This window comes from Calidris pugnax, unplaced genomic scaffold (assembly GCF_001431845.1).
Source record: "Calidris pugnax isolate Ruff unplaced genomic scaffold, ASM143184v1 scaffold326, whole genome shotgun sequence".
Classification (NCBI taxonomy): Eukaryota; Metazoa; Chordata; class Aves; order Charadriiformes; family Scolopacidae; genus Calidris; species Calidris pugnax.
The window spans coordinates 1,495,767-1,520,432 of NW_015091265.1; the positions used below are offsets into that span (position 1 = coordinate 1,495,767).

Below are 24,666 nucleotides of genomic sequence, written 5' to 3' on the forward strand. Positions count from 1 at the left end.
CGTGGTTATTTTGTCATAACATGTTCATATTTCTTACTCCTATTTTGTTAGTGAAATACATTCACAGGATGGATTTCTTTTTTTCACGTGTTGAGGCTTTGCATGAAAAATGGAGTTCAATTAAAATGCAGAAAGACACTTGTGAAAACAGCTCTATTATCTAGCCTAACCTGATGTTAAAGTGTTTGATGTCACTTTATGTAGATTTCTAAAGTGAAATAAGTTACAACTTTAACAAACAGTTCAACCTTTAATAGTTACCATGACCCTACATTTTAGAGGCAATAATACTTTTGAACTTCGGTGTCTCCGAGACAGAAAAGGAAAAGTGATTTAGTTTTCCTGTTTGGTTTCACTTTCGGTTTCTTAACACGGATTTGTTACTGAAATTGAAAAGTTATTTCTGTAACTGCAGAGGGGACTGCAGCTGTCAGTTCGCGGTTATGCTGTAGTTAAACCTGCTTCCAGGTGGTCAGCTAGCTTTCTCTAGTTCAGTAATTTTGTTTGCAAATGTGCCCTACATGATAATTTTAATATACCGTTACCAACTTTGATAGGTACTAGTAAGCTCATGTATGAAATCCATTTGCAGCTTTTGCAAAAATGCTTTTTATTTACCCTAGCAGTTTAATTTGCGAGTTTCTGACAGTATCAACAATTTGAAAAAGTTGCATATTTTACTTTTGTGGGAAAAATGCCATTTGATCATTAATGATCTTGTGGGAGCCTTAGAGGCATCATTTAAAAGATAACGTACCTGGCATGACAATGTCTTTTGGGATGCAGCAGTGATATCCATAATATATTGATTGAAATACAGCATTTCAGATGGTGGTACTCCAGTTTCCTGTATATTTTTCTTTCCCAATTAATATATTGTCATGGAAAACCAACTACAAGCAGCTGAGGTAGCTCAGTTGGTAGTGTCTGCAAGAATTGGCTGGATATGCATACTTGTCCTTTGAAATCTCAAAATAAATCAGAAGTTTAAGCAATTATATTGATCAATATAGCAATATGCAAATAGATAAATAAAACTGATGATGAATACTGGTTTTCTGGTTTGTTGTTTGTTTGTTTTGGTTTTTTTTGTTGTTGTTTTTTTTTAAAGGAGGTTTAGTGATACTGGCTGTGCTTCATAGTACACACACATTAAGAAATGTTTTAGTAGTATGATTTGCCAATGAACAGGTTGCTTACTATTCAATTGAGTGTCTTAAGCAGTAGAGCATACCAAGGAATTTCTGTGTATAATGAAATGCAGAAAAGGTAGCTTCAGAGATTAAACTTCTAGGTTGTTTTCAAAAGCAGGAGGAATTCTAACAAAACAATGTCAACTTACATGTGGGAGGCTAGGTATTTAGCTTTTCTTGTGTCTCTTAGCTTTCAGGAATAGGAAGCTTGTATGAAATAGTTTGAAAATATCACAGGTGGGTGACTGACATGACAGGTACATCTGTATAAATATTTTTAGGCACAACAAATGTGCATATGTGTATATGTGAAGTGAAAAAAAACATTTGCATATATGTTATAAATGCAGTTGGTTTTTTTGAGATATGCTAGCTTGAATGATCTGCAAAAGCTGATCATGCTCTTTTTGGGTTTTACATTATATCCACTTCTGTTGTTCCTCGTATCTTCAACTACAAACATGAATGCATAAAAACTTATTTGCATAGTTGCTACAGCTACAAATTCATTTAGCTCTCCCACTGGAATAAGGAGGCGGTGGAACATGAGGGATATGCATTATTCAGGCAAACTTAGTGAATAGGTAGTGTTCTGTATGTTGGCAATGGTATTAGAACGTGGCATTTTTGTTTGCTAATGCTGTTTTGCAAAAAAGCTATCTATATTTAGGTATGGCTCCTCTTTCTTCCCATTTCCTGCCTCCCTCTGTTAGCTAACAAAAGCGCACGCTCTATTTGCTATAGTAGTATGAACCATAATAGCTGTAAAATGCTTGAAGGTTGCAGCTACTCTGGGAAAGAATGGATACTCAGTCCTCAGTCTTCACATCAGAGGTGCTTGGGAGGAGTGCTTTCACCTGGTATTGTAACCATACTGTAAGTTTCTATTTTTATAGAAACTTTATAGTCCGGTGATGTATGATATAACAATGGGATTTCCCCTACTTTAAAAACTCTGCTTTTTGTGGCAGGTTTTATGTGAATTGCTGTCCTTCGTAAGTATGATAAAACTCTGTGAATGGTGTAGGCTTTTTTTCTATAGGAGTTGACTAGAGTCTTGAAAGACTGTGAGGAATGTATGTGTCAGCTATTATGCTATACTTGATGTGGGACAGGCAGATACTGAGTTTATAGTCTGGGATGCCTTCATTTGTTGGATCACATGATGGCGGCTACATTATCCAGATTAAGGAAATAGGCAAGTGCTTTCTCTTTCCAGATACTCAACATTTTTGATTGCTTTATACGGTGTGTTTAAAGTGATTTGTTATATGAAGCTATGGCATTACAGGCACTTCAGGAGTTATTTTGATACCAATAATGAAATGAGCAGAATAGCACCATCATGGATCTACAAGATAATTCCGATGTATCTGTTGATGAAATACTTAAGAACTAAACCTAGTGAGGTAGATTTTAAACACTATTATCACATAAAAAGGTGCATAAAGGATTTTCACAATTGTCTCAGCATTTAAATTCCACTGATTTGAAGCATTTATCTGGACTAAAACCAGTACATCCAAGTCATGACTCGCAACTCGCAAAACAAAGCTTTCCTATTAAGTATTATTTTAAAAGAAAAAAAGAAAAGAAAAGGAAAGATAAAGTCATATACAACTAGTGGGCTAATGCCAGGGTTAGTGCACAACAGCACTAAGAAAAAAAAGAAAGGTCACGGCCTTGCTGTAGAAATAGTTATGCTGTACATGACACAGGTGACCTGAACCCCTCTTCTGACATGCTCAGTCCCAGTGCTGATGCTCCTGGTGCCTTGTCTTGTGAGTGGGTTTGCAAGAAGGCTGGGTAGCTTACAGTGGTCTGTTTTGACCAATAAACTTCCATTTCAGTACGGATGAGATAATTTAAAATGGTTTACTATGCTCTATGTTGACTTCACTATATTACATGTTACACGTTTATGTATGTGCAGTGATCCTTACAGGGTCACTTGCTGTTTTGTCTCAATGCCTATTTCTGATGTCCTTGTTATCTTTCAGTGCCACTTGAAGATGAGAAATTTTAATCCTTACCTCTTGTCGCCTGGGGCTTAGCAGTAGGTGGAGAGTGTTTTTAAGGGGTTATGTTAAAGCTCAGGAGCCCCAAATGAAAAAGCACTACACATCCTAGAAGAGTAGGTGGAATCACTAGGAGTTTAGGGTGAGATTTTCAAGGTCCCAAACCATTATTTTTGTCTTCAAGGCTGATAGGATGCAGCTGTGGTTTCTTCACTGTTATATTTGGCAAAAGGTGTGTAGTGCTTGCTGTTGTAAAATAACTTGCGTACACATTTAAGTTATGATCTGGTCTAACTTCACTAAATAACAGAGAGTCCAATTTAGAAAGCTATTGTAAAATGCCATAAATGGTTCATGAATTGGAAATTTTTGCACAAAAAGTAGGGTTTGCTCTAGTTCCATCCCTTTTCCCTCTGTTGACTGGAGCTGTGCCTCTTTCCTGGATTAAGAAACAGTGTCCATCACATCCTACTGATTGTAATTGGGATGCCTTTGTGAAATTTAGTCTTCCCCACCTCTTTTGTCTCTATACATGAGATGGAAAAAAGGAAAGGCGGCAAAAGGTTCCTGTGAATTGGAAGATTATTAGTGGAACTTAATATCAGATAATGTAATAATAAATACTGCTGTCCAAGATATGTCAAGATATAAAAGATTTATTGGCTTATATATGGTATGATGTTGAAACAAGCTAAGGCAAAATTTAGAAGAGAATTACTAATTAAATTACTGTTGTTTGCTAATCTATCACAGTCAAATCTGATCAACATAAAGAACATATCTGACAGGGAAAGTTCCAAATTGAAAAAATTTTCATTACGTGTGTGCCTAAGCAAGGGCCTCTGGTGTTAATGTCTTCTGAGGCATATTAGTAATTTCATAGCAAATTATTTAAATAGTCCAGATTTCTAAAGTTTGGAAATATATTGGAATATATCTGCATCTGCTTTGTGAACTTCTAGGTGAGTTTTGTGGGTAGGGGTGTCCTCCAACGGAGCAGACAGAGCAGACACTGTAAAATAAATAGTAAAAATGGGAGACTGATCTTATGTGATTTTAAGAGTGTGGAGACTGAGAACTTTTGTATTCTTGATCTAGACGTCAGCCAAATTGCTTGCTATCTTGGGATGGAAAAATTAATGCAATTAGAGGAAGAGTGAGGCTATATATCCTATCACAGGCGGCATTTGTTTTTAAAAAATGATTCAAATGAATATGAAAGGGATTGTTTGTTTACAGGTCTACAAAAGGATCTTAGAGGCCACCCTTTTCACCACAGTAGCTGGACAGGAAAGAGGGAGCATGGGGCTTTCCAAATGCCATCAGCTGTGTCAAGCTTATGGTAGAAACTTCACAAAAACCTGAGGAGAGATTTGTATTGACTGAGCCAACGAGAGAAGCTTAGACAGTAGTTGGAGGCAGCAAACTGTATTGTGTGGCCTCATATTAAATTTCTCCAGCTGTGAAACTTAACATTAATTTACATAGTACAGCACACTGTACTATGGCCATAGGCATAAAGGGGATTGGGCAGAAATGTTAATTTCAGTGAAAGCTAGGCATTGCTGTCACAGAGGATAATTATTTTTGGAGATAAGAGGCAAGGAACTAGCTGAAGCATTCTTGTGTGTGTCTTGGTAATAGACCTACTTGACTTACGTTTCATAATCTCCTGAAGGCAATATTAGAGAGAAAGGTTTTTTTTTAAACTCTGCCTTGGTTAGGGATGTATATAGATGAAACTGTGCTTTATATTTCATAATCTTTCTTTTATATTGCCTATTCCAGGGATGTTTTTATTACCCTTGACTGTCCTAGAAATAGATGGATTTTTTTTCTCTCCTTTAAATAATGAGCTAGAGGAGGAATTTGTTAGTATATACCGTTAATTTGAGGTTCTGTTGTGATTCTAGTATTTGAGGATGCAAAACAAATAAGTGTACTTGTAACATCGAAAGAGAGTTCAATGCAGTGGCAGTACTGTACCTAAAACTATACTGAAGCAGTGTGTTGGAGCTGTGCAGAGTTGACTCTTCTGCAGTAAGGGCTGCTTTTCTTATGCTTATGTACCTGCATTAGTTCAGAGCCATTGTATTTGTTCACTGTTTCATTTCAGATAGTGATCTAGGGTAGTGATTCTCTTTAGCTTCTGCAGTGGGGAACCAGAAAGGCCAGCAACATGACTACTGATGAACTGCGTCCTTATTTATTTTATCTATTTTTTTTAAAACGAAAAGTGCTTGTTTGCTCAGAGCTTGTTGAGGTTGTGGGACTTGGGCACCGGGCCCCCTCCTAAATGCTAAAGGGGCTAAAATACTGGTGTGTTGGTCATTCTTGGATGTGGACATTCTTGGATATGTTGATTCTCTCTGTTTTGGTTTGTCCAATGTGCATTATCACAAAGCCTAAGCTAAACTGGTGCCTTGCTCTTCTGTTGGTTTCTTGCCTCTTTTGAAGGTGCTTTACCATGGGGCAGTGGCATCCTATAATCCCATATGTTGAATCTCGTGGTACAGCATTCAAGGCAGATTAAAGAACCAAAACTGGACCTGTGCCCATCTGTGAAACAGTTGAAATTGATGTTCAGTATGGATGTATTCAGATGGATGTCTCTTTGCCTTATCTTCAAACTCTGATTGCTCAGCCTAATCTGTCAAAAAAGTAATTAATTTTCAATGCAAAGTGATAAACATGGCTGAATAAAGGGCTGTAAAAATTGAAATTTAAGTGCATTGAAAGTGAATATCCCAGTTCATTGAAAATGTCTTGTGAATTTTTTTTTTGTGGGGGCCAGATGAAACAAAATGAATTAAAATGTTTAAATTAATAAATTAGTGTGAGCTCTTTGTTTTCAGGGAGATCAATGTTCCCGTTTCCAGTAAATAAATAGCAAATGGAAAGAAAAACATAATAAAACTTTTGTTAAGTGAAGACGGGGTAATGCAGGAATTTTCTTCAAAGAAAATGCCTTAGGAAACTGTTTAGCAAGAGAAAGCAATTTGCAGGCTAGGCCTATTTTTTATTATTAATTTGACAGGGATGTGAAATTAAAATAATCCATCTCTTTGAAAAGTCATGGGTGTAGAGGTGGGAGGAGAGGAGGATATGTAAGCTTTCATATTTATACCTGCTCTTGTCCCCCTGAAGTGGCTACATTTGGTGAAACTTGTTTTTCCAGGTTACTGAGCTCAATTTTTCAAAGCTCTTCAGAAATCTTACATATAGAATTACATCCATCCATATCTAGCTGACACTGATTTCTTTGTTTCATTTATCCTTGATTCAAATTCATTACTCTTGCCTATGGAGCTATTGTGGATTAAATAGTATGGAATTTATTTGACTTTATCTAAAAAAAAAAAGGCAGACAGCTTAGTGGAAACCATTACTCAGTTATGTTAAGTCAAACATTTAGAGAAACATGTCAAACTGAGTGGGATTATAGTAGGTCTATATGGGGACTAAAGAACAGAAAACAAAGGAAATCTGTAGGACAGATTTGTTTTGTGTTGAATATCCTGATAGTGCTTAATCCTAAAGAAGGCAGTGTTTTGGAAAACAGATGATACCCCAACCAGACTACAATGTTATCTAAATATACATCAAAAAGACATATGTATCTGGGTATTTTTGGATGGGTGAAGGGTGGTTAAAACATGCTGCTTTGCTTTTTTTTTTGTCTTTTTTGTTTGTTTGTTTGGGTTTTTTTTTTAATTACCCAACTTTCTCATACTCAAATGGATAGTACTAACTTAGGGAAAACTGCAGAGATGCTTTTGGAAATGTGACTAAGATACTAGGTTGGTTCTTACTGATTGTATATGGCAGACTCAAAAGTTGGTCTGGCAGAATTGTACAGATTTGTCTACTTCTTCTGTTTTTTATCTTCAAAACATAAATTATTTTGTGGCTGTCTTTCAAGAGGGATTAGGGGAAAATTGAGATGTATTTAGATTTTTTTAATTTTATTTTTTGAGAAACTGAATTATCTCTTGTAATAAATAGTCTAAGGTTGCAACTTTCAAAGAAAGGCAAGTTAGGTATGGCTCCATGCCACACTGGAAAGCCAGGCTGACCTACTGCCAAAGTAGAGTTAGAAAATGTTTGTTGGGGCTTGCATCTCCCAGCTGCAACAAAGGTAGTGAACCTGGATCTCTCGGGCACACCTGCTGACTTTGTATCCCAGATCTGCCCACTTGAAGCTGGTCTGGTGGCCGTCTTCAATCCTTACTCTGTTCTATCCATGCTTTTTAATAACTTCAGTACTAAAATTAAATTTTTCATCATGAAATACTTCACTTATATTGCTTAATTTTCTTTTTTTATAGGTTTATAACATTCAGTTAGAGTATCCTGATTTATCTGGGGAAACCTCAGGATTTCTCTGACATGGATTTTGGAAAGAGGATTTGACAGCATACACACACTGAACTGTTAGTGTTGGGAATGAGAAAAGAGTGAAAAAGAATGGTTTGACCCTTCTGGAAATCTATCCAGATACTCCCTTACTTGCTAGTATATACTAGTATAATTGCCTACTTGGGGTGTTTATTTTAATATATGAAGGCCTTTTTTTTTTTTTTAACCTTGTTATAGCTTAAACTGTCTCCTAATATAGATACTTATAAGGAAGCTTGGCAAGCCGGGATGCCTGGAGTTGGTAGTGGGTTAGGTCTGAGACTTCAAGAGGATGAAAGACACCAGGGTGGGCTTTGCCTCTGGGCTACAATTAAGATCAAAGCTTGTTAGTAGGATTCCTATTATAAAGGTTGTTGACTGTCTGCTTCCTTCTGTTTCTCCTCATTTTTCAGCTGGTGACTGTAGTAAATAAGTCTGACAAGGGTTGTTCCTTATGGTAGATTCCAGATCTTCTGTGGCAAATCTTGCATATCCTTTCGGCCCATTGAGTCTGACAAGCTCAAGACTGCTTTTTTTTTTTTTTTTAAAATTGCACAGAAAGTATGTGCATGTTTCCAATTTTTTTGTGGCTGCCACGAAACAGTGGGAAGCAAGCAGTGCAAATGGTAGCCATGTGAGTCTTGCTTCTGCAGTTGGGTCCGTGAGGACCAAACGCTGATTGCAGCTGTCTTGAAGTCAATCTCTTGATCAAAATGTTGTCACGCAGGACTGAATTTTTAAAATGGGCCATTCACCCATTTGCGCAAAGTTATAAAGTCATTCAGTCACTTCTTCATATCCAGTGCCAATTTTTGATTCATTTCCTTTATCTGCAAGACAAAGTCGCATTATTGACAAAATTGTGATCCTTGTGCTTTTAATGTAGAACAGAGCTAAACAGAACAACTAGATACAATTTAGGTTGTATGTAGTACAAAATTGTGTTAGCCCCATAAACTTCATTAGGGAACAAAGCTCTTTCAAAATTTTTATCTTTTTTGGACTTCAGATGTATCTTTAAGTTACAGCTGAAGGTTATTATTGAATCTTTCTTCAGTATCAAACAAGTACTGTGGCCAAAGGAATAGGAGGGTTATTGTGAGATGTGATAGGAAGGATGCTGTATTGTTTTCTTCATGTTTCCTGGCTCAGTCATATTATTTCAAAAAGAAAAGAAAAAAGAGGAAGTGCTTTTTAGGTTGATTAGTAGTTCTTAGATTAACTGAGTTGTAGTTGAAGTTTTTGTCAGATGTTTTAATGCTCTTAGTCTTGAAGTGTTGGAGTTAATGGAATTTTAAATTAACATGAGAGAATATCAATTTGTATGAAATGTATCTCTAGAAATATTCATAAATATAGTCATTATTTTATTTCCTTTTGTTAGAAAAATGTGGTAAAACCTAGTTTTAATCTTTAAAAGCAATCTGATTTTTTTTTTTTGGCTGGTTTATATCTCCGCTAATACACTTTAAAGTATGGACAGCATCTCCTGAATGGTACCTGTTCTCTGATTATAGGTTAACCATTCACTTTCTTCTGATTATTAGATCTGATTTGTAGTGTATGTTGTGGTCCAGCCAATGACAGAGGAGATCAAATTATAGCCTTTAATAGCAGTGTGCTGTAGGTGCTGGTCTTGCATTCCGAACTCACTGTAGATAGCTCCCTGTTTTTCTCAGCAAGAAAGCACTTAAGTTAATTGCAGCATTAGAAAGAAATAGTAGCTCTTTCTGATCTGTAAGTAGCCTTCCATGCATAGCTGCTGAAGTTTGGAACACCTGCAGCTGAAGCAGTTTGAAAAAAAGCCATTAGTCTGCATGGAAAAAAAAAAATAGTGCTGAAGTTCAAAATATTATCAATGATGCTGTGTTGGAGTAGCCTAAAAGATTTGGCTTTCAGTCTATGCCTAGTGCTATCCAAAACAACATATAAAATTCTTTGTAAACCAATTTTAAAAGTGTCTTGTTTATTCAGAAGCAACTGTGTACGCTGTTTGTTCAGAGAGTAGACTCCAGTCCATTGCACACCAGCCAACAGCTGATTTCTCCTTAGAAAGAAACATTGCCTAATATAGATCATAGAAGCCAAAGACCAAAGGGACAAAGTGCTAAAGATAAGCAGCTCAATCCTCAACTGTTCGAAGGCCTCAATAAAGCCTCTGATTTACAAATTTGGGGTGGGACTCAACTGTTCCCACCTGCAAGCTTGTCTCAGATCCTTGGCTCTAACACGGTGAGGTGCTGCTATGTGGTGTGACCTCCTGTGCCCTAAAGGAGAAAAACACTGGCTTTCTTATGGCCCTAATCAATCAGTTTCTCTGCAGCTTTTTCTTTATCATAATTAAGGGAGGAAGAAAGTACTGACTGCTCTCATTTTATTGAGACAGTGAATGGAAAGAGCCTACAGAGACAGTGTTGCTGAATATTGAGCGGCACTCGAAAGCACTCCTCCAGTCTAATAGACTCGGAGGTGCTTTTAGACTGCAATAGTAAGGGTCTGATTTCAGTAATTTAGTTTGTTGGATAGCTATAAAAATAGTCTGGTTTTATGCAATGATTTTTTTTCTATAAGCTTCAGCAGCGGCTGGGCTGTTAAATCGTGAGACTGCCAAAATTCAAGTGGCTGTTTTAACCATTTTTGAGCGTTCATACAGTTTTTGCCTGTGTCCCTACCTTTCAAGCCAAAGATGTGAAAGTGAAACTAGCTCTTAAATCTTCATCTCTCTTTCAGCCTTTATATTTTTGGCTTTCATAATGAAGTCATGACTTGGTGGACATGGGGATGTTAGTACAATCTTAAAAAGCAGTACTAGCTTCTACAAGCCTGTGTAACCAGTTCTGTGGAAGTTCTGGTCTCAAGTTGTCATGTAATTTTAAGATCCCTCTGTCCATGCATCTGCAGTTATTTTTTTCTGTCCCAGAGTACTTAAAACAGCTGTGACTCTTTATGCTTCAGTTCTGGTTGCAGTTTTAATGGATTATTTGAGACGATAGCCACAACAGAGAAATAGTTTGGCATCAGTTTAAGAATTTCCTAATAAAATTTCTAGTGGGACTACTTTTTGAATGTATAAAGGTAGGTCTTAAGACAAGCACGTGCAGGACCGTTGGCTGGAATTTTGCGTGGGTGTTGGTTATGACAATGAATTATCCTGTTGAATAACAGGCCTTTTAAAGCATTATTTAGATATTAGATTGTCAGGTATATGATTTTTTCACTTTTAGAATCTATGTTTAGGGTTTGGGAGATAGTGATGTCAACAGTAACAATGGGCAACCTGACTTGTTGCAGACTGGATACTACTTTAACTCTCCAATTTGTGTGTATATGACATCTTCTGTGGAAATGATGTGTAAAGAATCATAGAATCATTCAGGTTGGAAGAGACCTGTATGGTATCAGTCTTCTGCATTTCTGGAGAGAACAGTCACTGGTAGCCAAATTGACGTATTTATAAGGTGGGAGGGTTTTTTGGGTGTTAGTTTGGGGAAGGGGAGCTGAAGAATATGCTTTGGGAAATCTGTTCTTCACATACCCCACAGACTTTGGCGTTCCCCCACCAACAAATGCCCTGGGGCAGAAGCTCCACTAGGAACACCATCACCTTTTTATAGACAATTAGTCAATCTGTGAAGAGTCACGTTTTTGGCATGTTGAAGGCTGACGGGGTGATGAGAAAATATGTACAGTAAGCAGGCAGGTGAATTGAGATAGGCTGGTTATAAGGAATTGTGAAGTTTACTTCAGTTCTTAAGGTATAGAGCAATATATCTTTTACATATGTTGAACAAAGTTACTTGTGAATCCAGTGAAAATACAGCTGACTTCCAGTGATCAAGGAGGACATCCAAGGGGGGGCATCCAGCTTACTCTCCTGGAATTTCTTACTTTGGAAATACATGGGTGTACATATGTTATTAAAATTTGCCTTTAGAGTGAATGAGATGCATGCACTCACCTTATAGAAATCAATAAGGAATATGCTCTGATTTTTTTGCTTTCGTTAGTCTAATTAGGTAACTTTTTTCTTTTTTTTTTTTTTTCTCCCCCTAAATTCACACTTTTAGCTGTGTGTGGTTTATCCATTGACTCAACACTACACTAAACCCTGGAATAGTCGTGTTGTTCTAAGATTTGTGGAAGAGGGGTTTGGTTTGGGTTTTTTTTGTTTGGTGGTTTGTTATTGTGGTTGGTTTTTCTCCCCAAACAGGTTTTAGAAAAGTAGTAACATCTAGTATTTTTGTTTGCACTGATGTTTGTATATGCTGTGTAGGTCAGACTCATTTTCATGAAGAAGGTCTGTTCCTTTTGAAGGGAAGTAAATAATAGCCATTATATACAGCCAAGAATCCTTAAGCTTTGGCTGATGGATTGGAGCAGCTGAGTGCTTGGATATCTCAGGCAAGGCTGAGCTCTGCTTTGTGAAGCAGTTTCTAAACATGTAGTAATAGCTAATGCTCTCCTCAAAAGGTCAGTAAGCACAATAGAGAAGATAAAAGCTGTGAGAATAAGTATTTTCATTTTATGCTCTCTTGTAAAATTGTTTGTTCAAAGATACACAATACAGTGTTGAAAAAGTTGACAACTATATTTTGCATTTTATTATGAAATACAGAACATTCTTCTGTGTTGTACCTCCTCAGTGTGTTTGTTTTTATTGAAGTTGTTTTACCACAGATATATAAATTATATGGAAACTTTTTCAGCTCTGCTAACGGGCTCATCCCTTATGCCAGCAAAGGACCTCTTAAGAATGATGTCTAAGCAGAACCTTCATTTTTAGCTGTTGCACATCACTTGAGTGAAATACTAATGTGTGAAGATGGATACATGGGAAGCACAGTATTATAATATCAGATGTATTTAATCTCAGGCCTTTGTTAGCGCATCTTTAAATAAATTCAATTTCTTGTGTGACTCTTGATGTCAGTTTTTCTGACTGAGGACTGACACTCTTTATCGTCATATAAATAGAAAATTCAACTCCCTTGCTTTGCTTTCTGCTACAAATAATCTAGATCTAAAAGGAAGCCTCTGGTGCAGGTGGTTTTCACTAAATGCTGCTCTGCTTTGTGATAAAATCAAATGTAGCAAGCAAAAACTCCCCATTAAATTATATATATGCATCAGCATCTTGTATGATGGCTGTCTGGGTTACGAGCAACTGTTTTGCAATCTGTAAATAATAAGGAATAATTCAAATCTTTTTGAAAAGATTGTCTTTTGCAGAAGGACTTTTATGAAAATATTTCATGAGAGACTATTTTTCCAGAACAAGCAAAAAGCAACAGAGAATCTGGGGGGCACAGGAGAATACATGCTTGTGTGCTTAAACATACTATACACATTACTTACGCTTCCTGTCCTGCGCTCTTTATTGACCCATGTCCAGGCAGTTAGTGCGCTACAAATCTTTAAAATGGCTTTAGTTCTTTAAACACTGTTTGCAAATGTCTTGTTCCTGGCTTCCATGCCCCAAATATTTCTTTCTCTGTTCTTGCTTACAGGTGCATAGACAGACTGTAGATATTCTGAAATGGTCAGTTGTTTGGTGATGGAAATAGAAGACATTTTTTGGGGGCTCAAACTAATTTTTCAGCATTGCTTTTAAGTAACTTTTTAGTTTCTGGTGCATTTTCTGCGAGTAGAAATGCAGAATATGACCTCTCTAATAGTATAAGCAGTGGTGTTTTTACGGATGTAAATTGTAAAGTCATCCTTTTTAACTGCTCTTGGTGAGAATTTATGATGCTTACCTACATGTACATGATTTATCTCTTTCTACACCTACTATAGCTTTTGAATCCTAAACTCTTTAGAAAAATATTCTAAACAGGAAAATGTTATGGTCCTTATGTGTAGTTTAAAGTTTTAAACTGGAAAAATAAAGTTAGGGCTTTGTGTATTTGGTAATGAAAACTCAATGGGTAGTCAGTAATGCTGGAAGTGCCTAGTGATATGTTTTAGCCATGGTCCAGCCTGGAGTTCATAGCAGGCCCTTTACATGATGTGCATTTTGTTGTTAAAAACGCTATTTGTTAGTGCAACATAATCTGTATTGTGGTTTAATTAGCCATCAGAAGTTGTTACTGTGTTGTATCATTAATGTTATTGATATCTATAATGAATGTTTGTTTTATTGACAATGCAGCTGTTGTCTAGCTGCTAATGCACCTTTATACTTGAAAAACAAGTCTTTCATTCATATATTTTGCTGCTTTTGAATCCTGTGCACTTGTCTGGACAAGGGAAAGGCATTTTCAAATGTTGTTGAACGCAGGGTTGAGCAAAGGTCAGGCACAGTGACTCAACTGCAGTTAAAGCTGGTCCTCCTAACCTGAAAATGCCAACTTTTTGATTTGCACTTAAATCTGTATTTAGGTTTAGCTCTCAATATCCATAAGCAAAGAAAGGCCTGAAGTGAGTGTGATCATGATTGTTTATTACTACACTTAGATGGAAAACTTGGTAGATCTCATAATACCTAACCTGACCAAGCATCATTGTGCTCGCTCCACATACTTAAAATTCTGCAGTTGCTTTTTTCCTGCTTTTGTCCATACATGCTGTTTTTACTGTATAAGTGAACAACTGAACACCCCAAAACAAACTATTCAGGTGCTGGACAACATACAGCTTTCTCAATGAAAATACAGTATGTCAATGTTAACTTCAGAATTGGCTGTTTCTTCTGATTCTGTAGAGCAAATTGCCAAATGCAGTTTGAAGATTCTTGAGTACTATGAAGATTTATTGTTGTCAGATTAGACAATGTATAAATACAAGGGATTCTTTAGAGAGTCTTAGGTCAAGTACAGATTGTCAAGTTGCTTTAATACTGAGCAAAAAATTCACCATAGCATCGTAAATTTTGTTATCCTCAGCATCTGTTTTTTTAAAACAATTTCTTTGGTTCCTTATATCCACTACAAGCTCTGCTTTGCAGTGAAGCTTAGTAGTATGCTTTCATACAGCAGTCTTCCAGATGAATATCAATTATTTCAAATTATATTCCATGTGCTGTATGTTGAGTGATAGTAAGTTAAAAACATAGCTATGGGTAAGTACTTGTGTATTGTAATTTTGTGTTCCCCAGCTTCCTAACACTTAGTTTCTTAATTTGGGGGTATTCAAATATATTTGATTGTTGGCCCTGTTCAGTTAAACCTTGCTTATTGTAATTCAGTTTTCTGAATTACCAGTTATTTCAGTTATCTGAAAAACTGAATTTGTGGAGGAAAATAAATTAAAATTTTAAGTATGCTTATATTTGTATGGTTTTTTTTTTTTCCCCAAAGCTAGTTATATAAAACTGCTAAGCTGGAAAACAAGCCATTGATTATAACAAGATTATCTTACTTCCTAAACAGGTGTCTGGAAAATGGAGAAGACTTTGAACAGAATTCATCCAGTTTCTGATCCAGAAGAAACATATTTTCTACAAGTATCATGGGAAAAAGATTTAGGCACGGGCTTTGGTATTATACTTAGTGATGGTCAATGTGCATGGACTGGGAAAGGTAATAATGGAAAGAAAAAAATTTAAATTATTACTGATCTTTATTATTATTTTTAAACACTTTCTAAACTGTGACCCACAACTTGCATAACAAACTACTTACAGGCATTACCTCTCCCCAGTGATGGAGGAGGTGGGGTTCATGGTCTTCTGAGATGTTCAGAGGTCTTTCAAATCTGGAAAGATTATGTGTTAAACCTAATACTAATTCATTTATGATATGGATATGCAGTGTTTTGTTCTTTCCCAAGAATACAAATTCTTGCACTGATATTGGAGTCGTGCTTATGTGTCTTCTCCATACCCTTGAACAAATGTGCCATTTACAAATTATATTTTATGAAGAATTTAAGTGCAGATGTTTTTTAAATGGTTTCATAAAATCTGAATTATTAAAGTACCTATATTTGGCTAGTCAGGTGAATTTTTGAGAAGGGAAGGGATGAAAAAATGTTTTTTCTGGGCATTAGTTATCAGAAGAGGAAAAAAAAAGCCTATGGAATTTTTTCCCCTCTCAGAAACCTGAATAAGAGGATGGGTCTCTTAATATGTTCGTTGTTCTTTCATTCATACCTAGCAAGAAGAAGGAAAAATTTGTATGTTCCTTTAGAAATGTTTCAAATATTTAATCAAAACCCCTCTCTGTGGCAAAAATATTTCAAAGGGAGGTAAGAATGATATATTACCAGCATATTGTATGGAAAAACTTTTTTCCAACTCTCTTTCTGAATCATAAGAACAGATGTCCATGTAGTTCTTGCCTGCCTGCCTTCTCCCTGCCCAGTGGACATTGTTTCTCCCTAGTTCCTACATAAGCCAAGCTTTCAAATGGGTCTGAGATGTATATACATATATATAAAAAAATAGTGCTTTGTGTGTATATATATATGTACGCACACATGTATTATATATATACACACATATAGAAGCTATATATATATATATACAGTTCATGTGTATAAAAAGAAGCTTAATAATTCATTAACCTCCTTTTGAATACAATTTTCACCATTTTTTTTCTTTCATATCTAGAAAATAAGACTAACTTAAATTATGTCTCATATGTATTAAATCTGCTCTTCCACATTCCTTTTAAGCACACCATTGATTAGGAGTTCCTACATGGGACAAATTCATATATGTCAATGCTGGTTCCCTGTAGTCTGGTATGAAAGGTTTGTCTCTCTTCATTTGATGATAGGATAGTCAAACTATGTATCTTCAAAATAACAAAAAGGATGTTAACATTGATAAATATTTAACTAATTGAGGATACTATTATTTCTGTTTAAAAGCTTTTCTGGTTGTTCTTACATAACTTTAAAACCCCCAGCTTAAAATTCACAAAAAAGCCGATTCTTTAAATCTGTTATTTTTCTAAGCAAAAGCTGTGTTACTTTAACTGGAAGAGTATAGAAAAAATATGTAAACACAGTTCTCATTTTGTTAACTTCCTGCATCTGGCAGAGTGGCTGGATGATCATTTCCCCAAACAGAGGACCAGTGAAAGCAAGATGACCTCACTCTATTAAAGGGAAAGAAAGAAACTGACAACCGTTTAGCATGAGCACTGGGTACGCATCCAAAGGAGAGCGCTTCTATTTCTTCTGCAGGAATCTGATTCTAAGGAATTCCTATTGAATTTGTAGTTCTTTGAATAATTTCATTAGGAGTTGAAGCTCTTGTGCGTGCTTTTTTGCTGCACGGATCTGTGTTTTCATACACTCAACATTGTTTTTGATCGCTTTTTCTAAGTTACTACATCATGTTTGAGACTGATTAGATTCTAAACTCAAAACCTGGGAGGAGGGAAAGCCAGTGGTCAGAAAATTCTTGCTTTGGGAAATCCCTTTTGGGTTTCTCATGCTGTGGATTATTTTGCTTGGCAAGACCTACCAGGAAGTGAATGAGAGTTGCTGATGGAGTTGTCTTTTATGGTTTTTGTATATTTAATGTGGTGATGAAAAGTGTTGGGAGTCTTAATTAAGGAGAAAAAAAAAGTCAGATCTTGGGGGGAGGAGAAGCACACAAATATGCAATGTTATCTGATGTATTCACTGTTACTGGGTTAAAGAACTACAGATGTATGGATTTATACATTTCATGTTTCTCTAAAGTTGATCTGTTCTGCTAGTTTTATAAGATAAAGGAACACGTAGCATGTACAGGCACCACAGGAGAAAAAACCCACAATGCTGTAGTATAGTATATTAATATCTTTGTGTTTTTAATTTTCTTATTTTAATTAAAAGTTTATATATCTGTCTGTCTATCTGTCTGTTTTTCTCAGTGTTTAAATCATTGTTTTAGGCAATCACTTAGTTTTTGCAAGTATTTCTGACTTATTTTTCTGACCCTCTTTGTCTCATGCTGCAAGGAATTCCACACTTCTGTCTGTTCTGTTTTGGGAGATTTAAGGGGATTGCTGACATGCTAGTGGCCTTTTCTCTCATCAACTCTGTCTAGTGTCCTGTACAAGAAATAAGCTAGCTAATGAGGGAATGATTGGTGACTGTAGCCTTGATGGTAAATTTCTTGCCTTTCTTTCCCACTCAATTCTTGCTATTTGTAACGGATTGTTAGCTTTGCAAGATGAGTGTTGACCAGCACTGTAGCCAGAGTTGTTCACTGACTTGTAGGCTTAGGTTTTTTTCCTGATAGTAGTTCCACTGTGTCATTCTTTATATGAAATATATAAAGTGCTGTTTTCAGTTAAAAAAAAAAAGACCAAAACCAACCAAAAAACCCAAGATGCAGCTGGCGATTGTTGATGTCTTAACCCTTTCTGATAACATCTGTTTCATGCTTAAAAGTAAGTTTTAAAAATCTTGAAAAAGCCTTTTACTACTTCATCTAAGACGCTTAGGTGTGTTCGGAGGGTTCAACACTTGCCTTATAGCGAGGCAGGGAAGGAACCAATGGCTCCTCTAAGTTCACAGCCTCCAGCTTTGCAGCACCGTTTGCCAGAGTACCAAGTCCTGTTCTGAAACTCGTGCCTGTCAGTCTTGATGCTTGTGGGTTGATGCACAACTGACTTTGACTTGGCAGTGGCTTGCTAGGTAGATCTTTTCATGTTTGCAGGGCTGCATGCTGGCTTTGCTCTTGTTCATGGCAGCTGCAGGTGTGTCCGCTGCATGGGGAAGGAAGCTGTGATGCAACATTCCAGCTAAATAGTATGGCTTTGCATTCAAAACCCTGTTTGTAGGAAAGATGCTAGCTGGCTGTATACGTGGCCCTCTGTCTTAGCCTCTTTTGCTTCGTGCATTAGGAAAGGAGTTTACATATTTAAAAGAAAAAAAAAAAGAAAAGTGGTTGTGATGTCCATGCAGTGAAAAAAGGATTCAGTCACACCTTTGTCTATTTCTCTGTGTCCTGTGTTCCCTTTCACAAATGTTTTCACAAAGAGGGCTGCTGCTTGCTTTTGCTCTGTTTAGACTTTCTTGTTGGGTTGTAGGAATATATTTGAAAAGTATTACATGTTCCTCAAATGATGATACTTAAATGTAAATGTTTTGAGTCTTTAGTTTGAGGTGTCTTGGAGTATTTCAGTGCCCTAAAGCTCATTGGTGTTAGGCTGCATACGAAAACATTTATGTACAATTGTCTATTACATGTGCTGTAATGGGCAGCAGAATACAGTTTCCATTTTGGGAGATGTGCTTTTACAAAGAGCAGCCATCTTAACTTTACAGATCTGTAGGGACATACAGTTGTAATATGCCACATTCCTCCCTGGCCTCTTTTTTTTACCAACCCCCTCCGTTTCCTTTTTCCTTCTCTGCAATACAGATAATGCATCTTAAAATGTAAGGATAGAAGCATCTTCTCCACTCTAGGAATACTGATTATGAGGTTATTTTATATCTGGTTTATTCTAATGCATGCCCTGCAGCACTCCTATATTCTTTTTAATGTATAATGACATTTCTGCAATTTTGATGTCTGCTGAATGTTTGTGCTGTTGCAGATCTGGTAAAATGCTGTGTATTATGCCTTGCCCTTTTACTTTATGTTAGACTAGTATAAGTGTGACAGGTTTCCTCTTGTATCTTTACAAGGAGGGGGGAGCAGACAATATGCATTTTTAAGTGTTTTCTCTTAAGGAGAATACAGGGAACTTTGTGACAGACTTCAGACTGCCATAAGCCTGACATATCACATCTTAGTGTGACAAAGACTGACTTGCTCATATTTATTGAGCCTAAGTCCATTCTTTTTTTTAATTCTTTTTTTCTTTTCTCTTATCATAGCTCAACGCAGTTCCTTTGCATCCTTTGCTTTCTAGCTTTTGAAGGACCTAATGCATTTGAATCTGTCTAGGAAAAAAATGCCTTGTGGTAGGGGATAAGTAATGTTCTCATCCGCTAATTTATGCTTTTAACTGAGTGTATCTGCAGGCTCAGGTTTTCCGCAGAAGAGGGTGATTTCTCCTTGTGTCAACTGTTTGTTTCCTTGCAGTGGTGACATTTCCATGCTCTCTCTTGCCACCAGCATCTCCTTTTTCACCTAGCTGTTTGCCTGTGTCTTATAAACAGAGTAATACAGTGGGGTGTTAGTGACTGACCTGCCTTACCAGATTTTGCAGGCATGTGGCAATCACTTAAAGTGATTAGCAAGCTAATATTGCTTTTCTGAGTGCACAGATAGCCGATGTGTTTGTGAATAGATGTGCGTAGATTATTGTGACCTTTTAAAGAAAAAAACAAAAACACACAAAAGCCCAACATAAAAACCAAAACCCCTCAGTTAAGTCCAAGATCAGTAATGTCTGCATGTTCTGAGGTCCCTTCCAACCACTACGATTCTGTGATTCTGTTTTCTCTATTTTGAGATGTGTAGAGAGAAAGACTACAAAAGCTAATATTTATGAACAAGGTTCTGTAAGTCAAGGCTGGGAGCAGTCTTTGACTGTTGAGTTGATGGTGTTCAGGATAGTGAGAGAAGAGAACAGAGTAAAAACAGGTTATCAACCCTAGATTTCAAGGGAGCAGACTTTGACCTCTTCCACAGTCTCTTTAAAAAAAGAATCTCATGGAAAATGGCTCTGGAGAAAAGAGAGATCCAGGAGAGGGTCCCTGATGATTTTTTTTCAGGGATTGCCTCCTCCAAGCTCAAAAATGGTTCATCTCACTGGAACAGGAAATCAAGAAAAGGTGGCAGGATGCCTGCACGGATGAACAAGGAGCTCCTGCCTAAACTCAGATGTAAAAAGGAAGTGTGCATGAGCCAAGGGAAGGTGACAAGGGAGGGGGATAGGGACAGTGACTGAGCATGCAGGGATGGGGTTAGGAAAGCCAGAGCCCACCTGGGATAGCATCTGGAAAGGGATGTGAAGGACTTCTGCAGGCTGATCGGCAACAAAGGGAAGATGAGGGAGAATGTTGGTCTGCTGCAGAATGGGGCAAGGGGACTGGTGACAGCGGACGTGGAAAAGGCTGAGGTAATGCTCATTGCTTCTTTGCCTGAGTCTTTACTGGTTAAGATTTGGCTTCAGGCCCCTCAGATCAGTGGAAAAGTCAGGACCAAAGGAGATTTACTGTTGCAGGAGGATCTGGTTAGAGACTATCTTAAGAAATTGGATATGCCCAAGTCTCTGGGACCTGACTGGATGAGACTGAGTACTGAGGGATCTGGCCCATGTCACTGTTATGCCATTCCTGATTATTTTTGTGAGGTAATAGTGATCAGGGGATTTTTTTTAAAGACTGGGAGAAGTGTCTGTCCCATCTTTGCAAAGGGATAAATCTGGATAGTTGGAGGCAGGTCAACCAGAGGGTGTTGGAGGAATAATCCCGAAAACGATTTAAAAAAATATTAAGGACAAGATGGTGAGTAGTCAGTATGGATTTACAAAGGGGAAATCATACCTCACCCACCTGATAACCTTCTCTGATGAAATTGCTAGCTTGTTGAATGAGAGGAGGGCAGTGGATGTTGTTTATTTTGGCTTTAGCTAGCAAAGCCTTCACCACTGTGTCCTCTAACATGGACAAACTAGTAAAATATGGACGAGGTGAATGATCAGATGAACAGTAAAATGGGTTGAGCTCAGCCAGTTCAACCAGATTCCAAAGGGTTGTGATCAGTAATGTGAATTTTAGTTGAAGGACAGTTACAAGTGATGCTGTACCACAAGTGTCAGTCAATACTGGGTCCAGTCCTGTTAACATCTTCATTAATCAGTTGGATGATGGCACAATGCATCCACAGTAAGTTTATGGGTGATGCAAAATATGGGGAGAGGGTTGCTAGAAGGTTGGATTGCCGTTCAGAAGGACCTGGACAGGCTGGAGAAATTGGCTACAGGAACCACATAAAATTTAACAAAGGGAAATACAAAACTGTATATATGAGGAGGAAGAAGCCCCCAGCATGTACTAGCTGGTACCTTAGGTGACTGGCTGGAAGCAGGTCCCCTGTTGAAAAGAACTTGGGAGTTCCCAGAATGGACAAGAAATTGAATACTTTGCAATGTGGCAAAGAAGGCCAACTGCCTCCTGAGCTGCATTAGGAAGAGTGTTACCAGCAGGACAAGGGGGGTGATCCTTCCCCTCTACTCAGCCCTGGTGAGACCTGTGATAGAGTGTCCAGTTCTGGGCCCTCGAGTATGAGACATGAGCTTAAGAAGTTGAGCCCAGTGACAGTCCATGAAGATGACTGAAGGACTTGAGCATCTATCCTGCTAGGAGGCATTGGGAGAGCTGGGGCTGTGCAGCCTGGAGATTTTGCCAATGTGTTTTAATTAATACCTGATGAGAGGGAGTAACAAAGGTGCAACCAGGCTGTTCTCGGTGATGTCCAGTGAAAGGACAAGAGGCAATGGGCACAAACTGAAATACAAGGAATTCCATTTAAACACAGGAAAACTTTTTTACCATGGGGGTGGCCAACAAGTAGAACAGATTGGCTGGAGAGGATGAGGAGCCTGAGGCCTTGGAGATACTCAAAACCTATTCAGAACAGAGCAACCTCTGTAGCTGACCTGTCTTTGGTGGAGTTGAACTAGACAATAGTCCAGAGGTCCCTTCCAACCTCAGCTGCTCTGAGTCAGTGAAAATAAGCTAAAATTACTGAAAGTGCAGAATTAATCCAGAAATCCTGAAGTGTGTGAGGATATAAATACTTGGTAGCAAATAATTATACATTTACCTCCTTGCTTTATTTTCATACGATGGATTGATTTGATACATGCTGCCTCCTTTGCAATATGAGGTTAGCTACTATGTCAGGAAGAAGAATGGAGAAAAATGAGGCGAATATGAACAGGCTCATGTTTGGTTGAAAGGCTGTGCTATTTCTGTCAGTATGATTTCAGTACATGTGCAAGCTTATGTCTCAGCATCAAACTATCTCCAGAGGCATTTTTATAGAAAAGAAATAGTTATTAACAGGGTTTTTAAGTGGAATACTTTTTCAAGTTGCAGTTCTGCGAAGGATGTTTTGGGGGTTGTGGGGTTTTTTCTTGAGTTTTTGTATTGGTTTTTGGTATGTGTGTTTTTGCTTATTTTAATTTTGTTTTGTGTTGTTTGTTTGTTTTCCCCACAAATGTCCTTTTGTATATCTTGCTCTCTCAAATGCTGGACAAATACTAGAAAGGTCTAGAAGCAAGCAGGGGTAAATGACAGTCTAGAGCTGTCTTCCTCAGAAGATTGGTAAGGAAAAAAAGAGGAACGCTTCTGTTAATCAAGTAAACAATCTAAAATACTGTATTGGTAGGCTAGACATTAAAGCCTGCATTACATTATACACATCCTATCAACTTTAATTTAGAGTCTTTGCTTATATCTGTGCCAGAAACTCTGCAGTCCTCATTGAAATCATTATTCTGATTAACATTTGAACTCTAAAAGCACTGAGGAAACAGTATGTAGAATAAAATAAAAAGGAAGGAAAATAATCAGGGGCCCAGGTGGTAAAATCAAGAACTGCTTCTTGCTACTCCTAGTGAAAGACGATGAGTCTTGGTAAGCTGCCGTTTCAGTTTGAGGGTTAACCAAAAGAAGATTTAGGAAGAAATAAAGGATCAGAAGCAGACAGGAAAGGCTGTTATGGTTCTTGATGACAGTATGTCTTTATTGGCCTGTTCTGTACCCTATTCAACCATTCTTCATCTTCAAAGGAATGGAATACAATTTTCTTCACAGACCTCATGTAATGCAAAGTGGAGACACATCCCCCATTTAGTGGTCCTTGAATGGTAAAACATGGAATCTCTAGGTGTAGCTTAATTTGTAAATTGATTGTTTATTTTATTTTAAGGTTGAAAGCTACAGACTTGGAAAACTGGATCAAGAACGAATGAGGAGAAAGTTGCATCTGTTGTCCTACAGGGTTTAGATTGCATGCTTTCAAAGCAAATTTAGAGGCACAATAAGTCATAGTTAAAACATTCCAGTCTTTGTTGTAAGGTTAGTGTTGTTCAGAATAACTTTAGGGAAGTAGAATTGTGGACTAGTAGCAATAAAACATTTTCAGACAGGGAAAAAAAGGGACAGAACTTCATTCTTAGGAAGAACACAATATTCCTGCTACATTTCCCTTAGTGTCTGGCACACTGATATGTGTCAAGGAAGGAATAGTCTCCTAATATTTGCCTGTCCCTTACGGTGTGTGAGTGTGTGTCTATGTGTACATATAAAGATATATACATGTTCATACACATAGAAGTATTTATTTCTCACATGTTTCTTATAGTGTCTGAAGGTGAAATTTCTAGGGAGGCTGCTGACATGGAAATGAATAGAGAAAAATATGTTGAAGAACTGAAGAAAGCATTGATAGCTGGAGAAGAATCAGCTGGCAAATACAACTTTGCTATTTCAAGAGATAAAGAAAATACGGAGTGTCACTTCTCCTACGAAAGAAATCTGAAAGATGGCTCTGTAAGTATACTTAAATGTTTAAATTAGACTGATAAACTATGAGAAGGACATTCTTGGTACGTTTCTGTATTTTATTGGGTTCTTTTAAATCAAATAGAACTCTGATGCATATTTCACCTTGAATGAATATTGTGAATCCTGCCACAGGCCAAGCTAGGAAAAAGATTGTGGTTTCCTAGCAAAACCTGGTGTCAATAGAACTATTTCTGTCTTACTTTCTTAAATGCTACTGAATAAGAGTATTACTTCTCTATTTAAGTTTTGGATTAGTGTAGTGGCGGGGACCAAGGGGTAGTGGTTTTAAACTGAAAGAAGTAGATTTAGGTTAGGTACAAGGAAGAAATTCTTTGCTGTGAGGGTGGTGAGACACTGGAACAGGTTGCCCAGAGAAGCTGTGGATGCCCCATCCCTGGAGGGGTTCAAGGCCAGGCTGGATGGGGCTTGGAGCAACCTGGTCTGGTGGGAGGTGTCCCTGCCCATGGCAGGGAGTTGGACTAGGTGATCTTTAAGGTTCCTTCCAACCCAAACCAGTCTATGATTATACAATTTATGGTTTGGGTTTTTTTTAAGCAGGTTATCTCTACCTGCTGGAGGTGTAGGTTGGTACGAGAGTGGTACATTCCATAAGCTGTAACTTTCTTTTTAATTTTGAATGT

At 37.5% G+C, this 24,666-nt stretch overlaps 1 protein-coding gene across 2 annotated transcripts in view; it reads left to right on the forward strand.

Annotated features, from left to right (window-relative positions):
* The window catches only part of XRCC4 (X-ray repair complementing defective repair in Chinese hamster cells 4), a 188,009-nt gene that overhangs the window by 2,426 nt on the left and 160,917 nt on the right, over positions 1-24,666 (forward strand). For both annotated transcript variants that reach the window (XM_014960514.1, XM_014960513.1), the window contains exons 2-3: positions 14,980-15,129; positions 23,823-24,010. In XM_014960514.1, coding sequence (XP_014816000.1) covers positions 14,991-15,129; positions 23,823-24,010 — 327 coding nt within the window. In that variant the 5' untranslated portion in view covers positions 14,980-14,990. The remainder of the gene's footprint in view (positions 1-14,979; positions 15,130-23,822; positions 24,011-24,666) is intronic.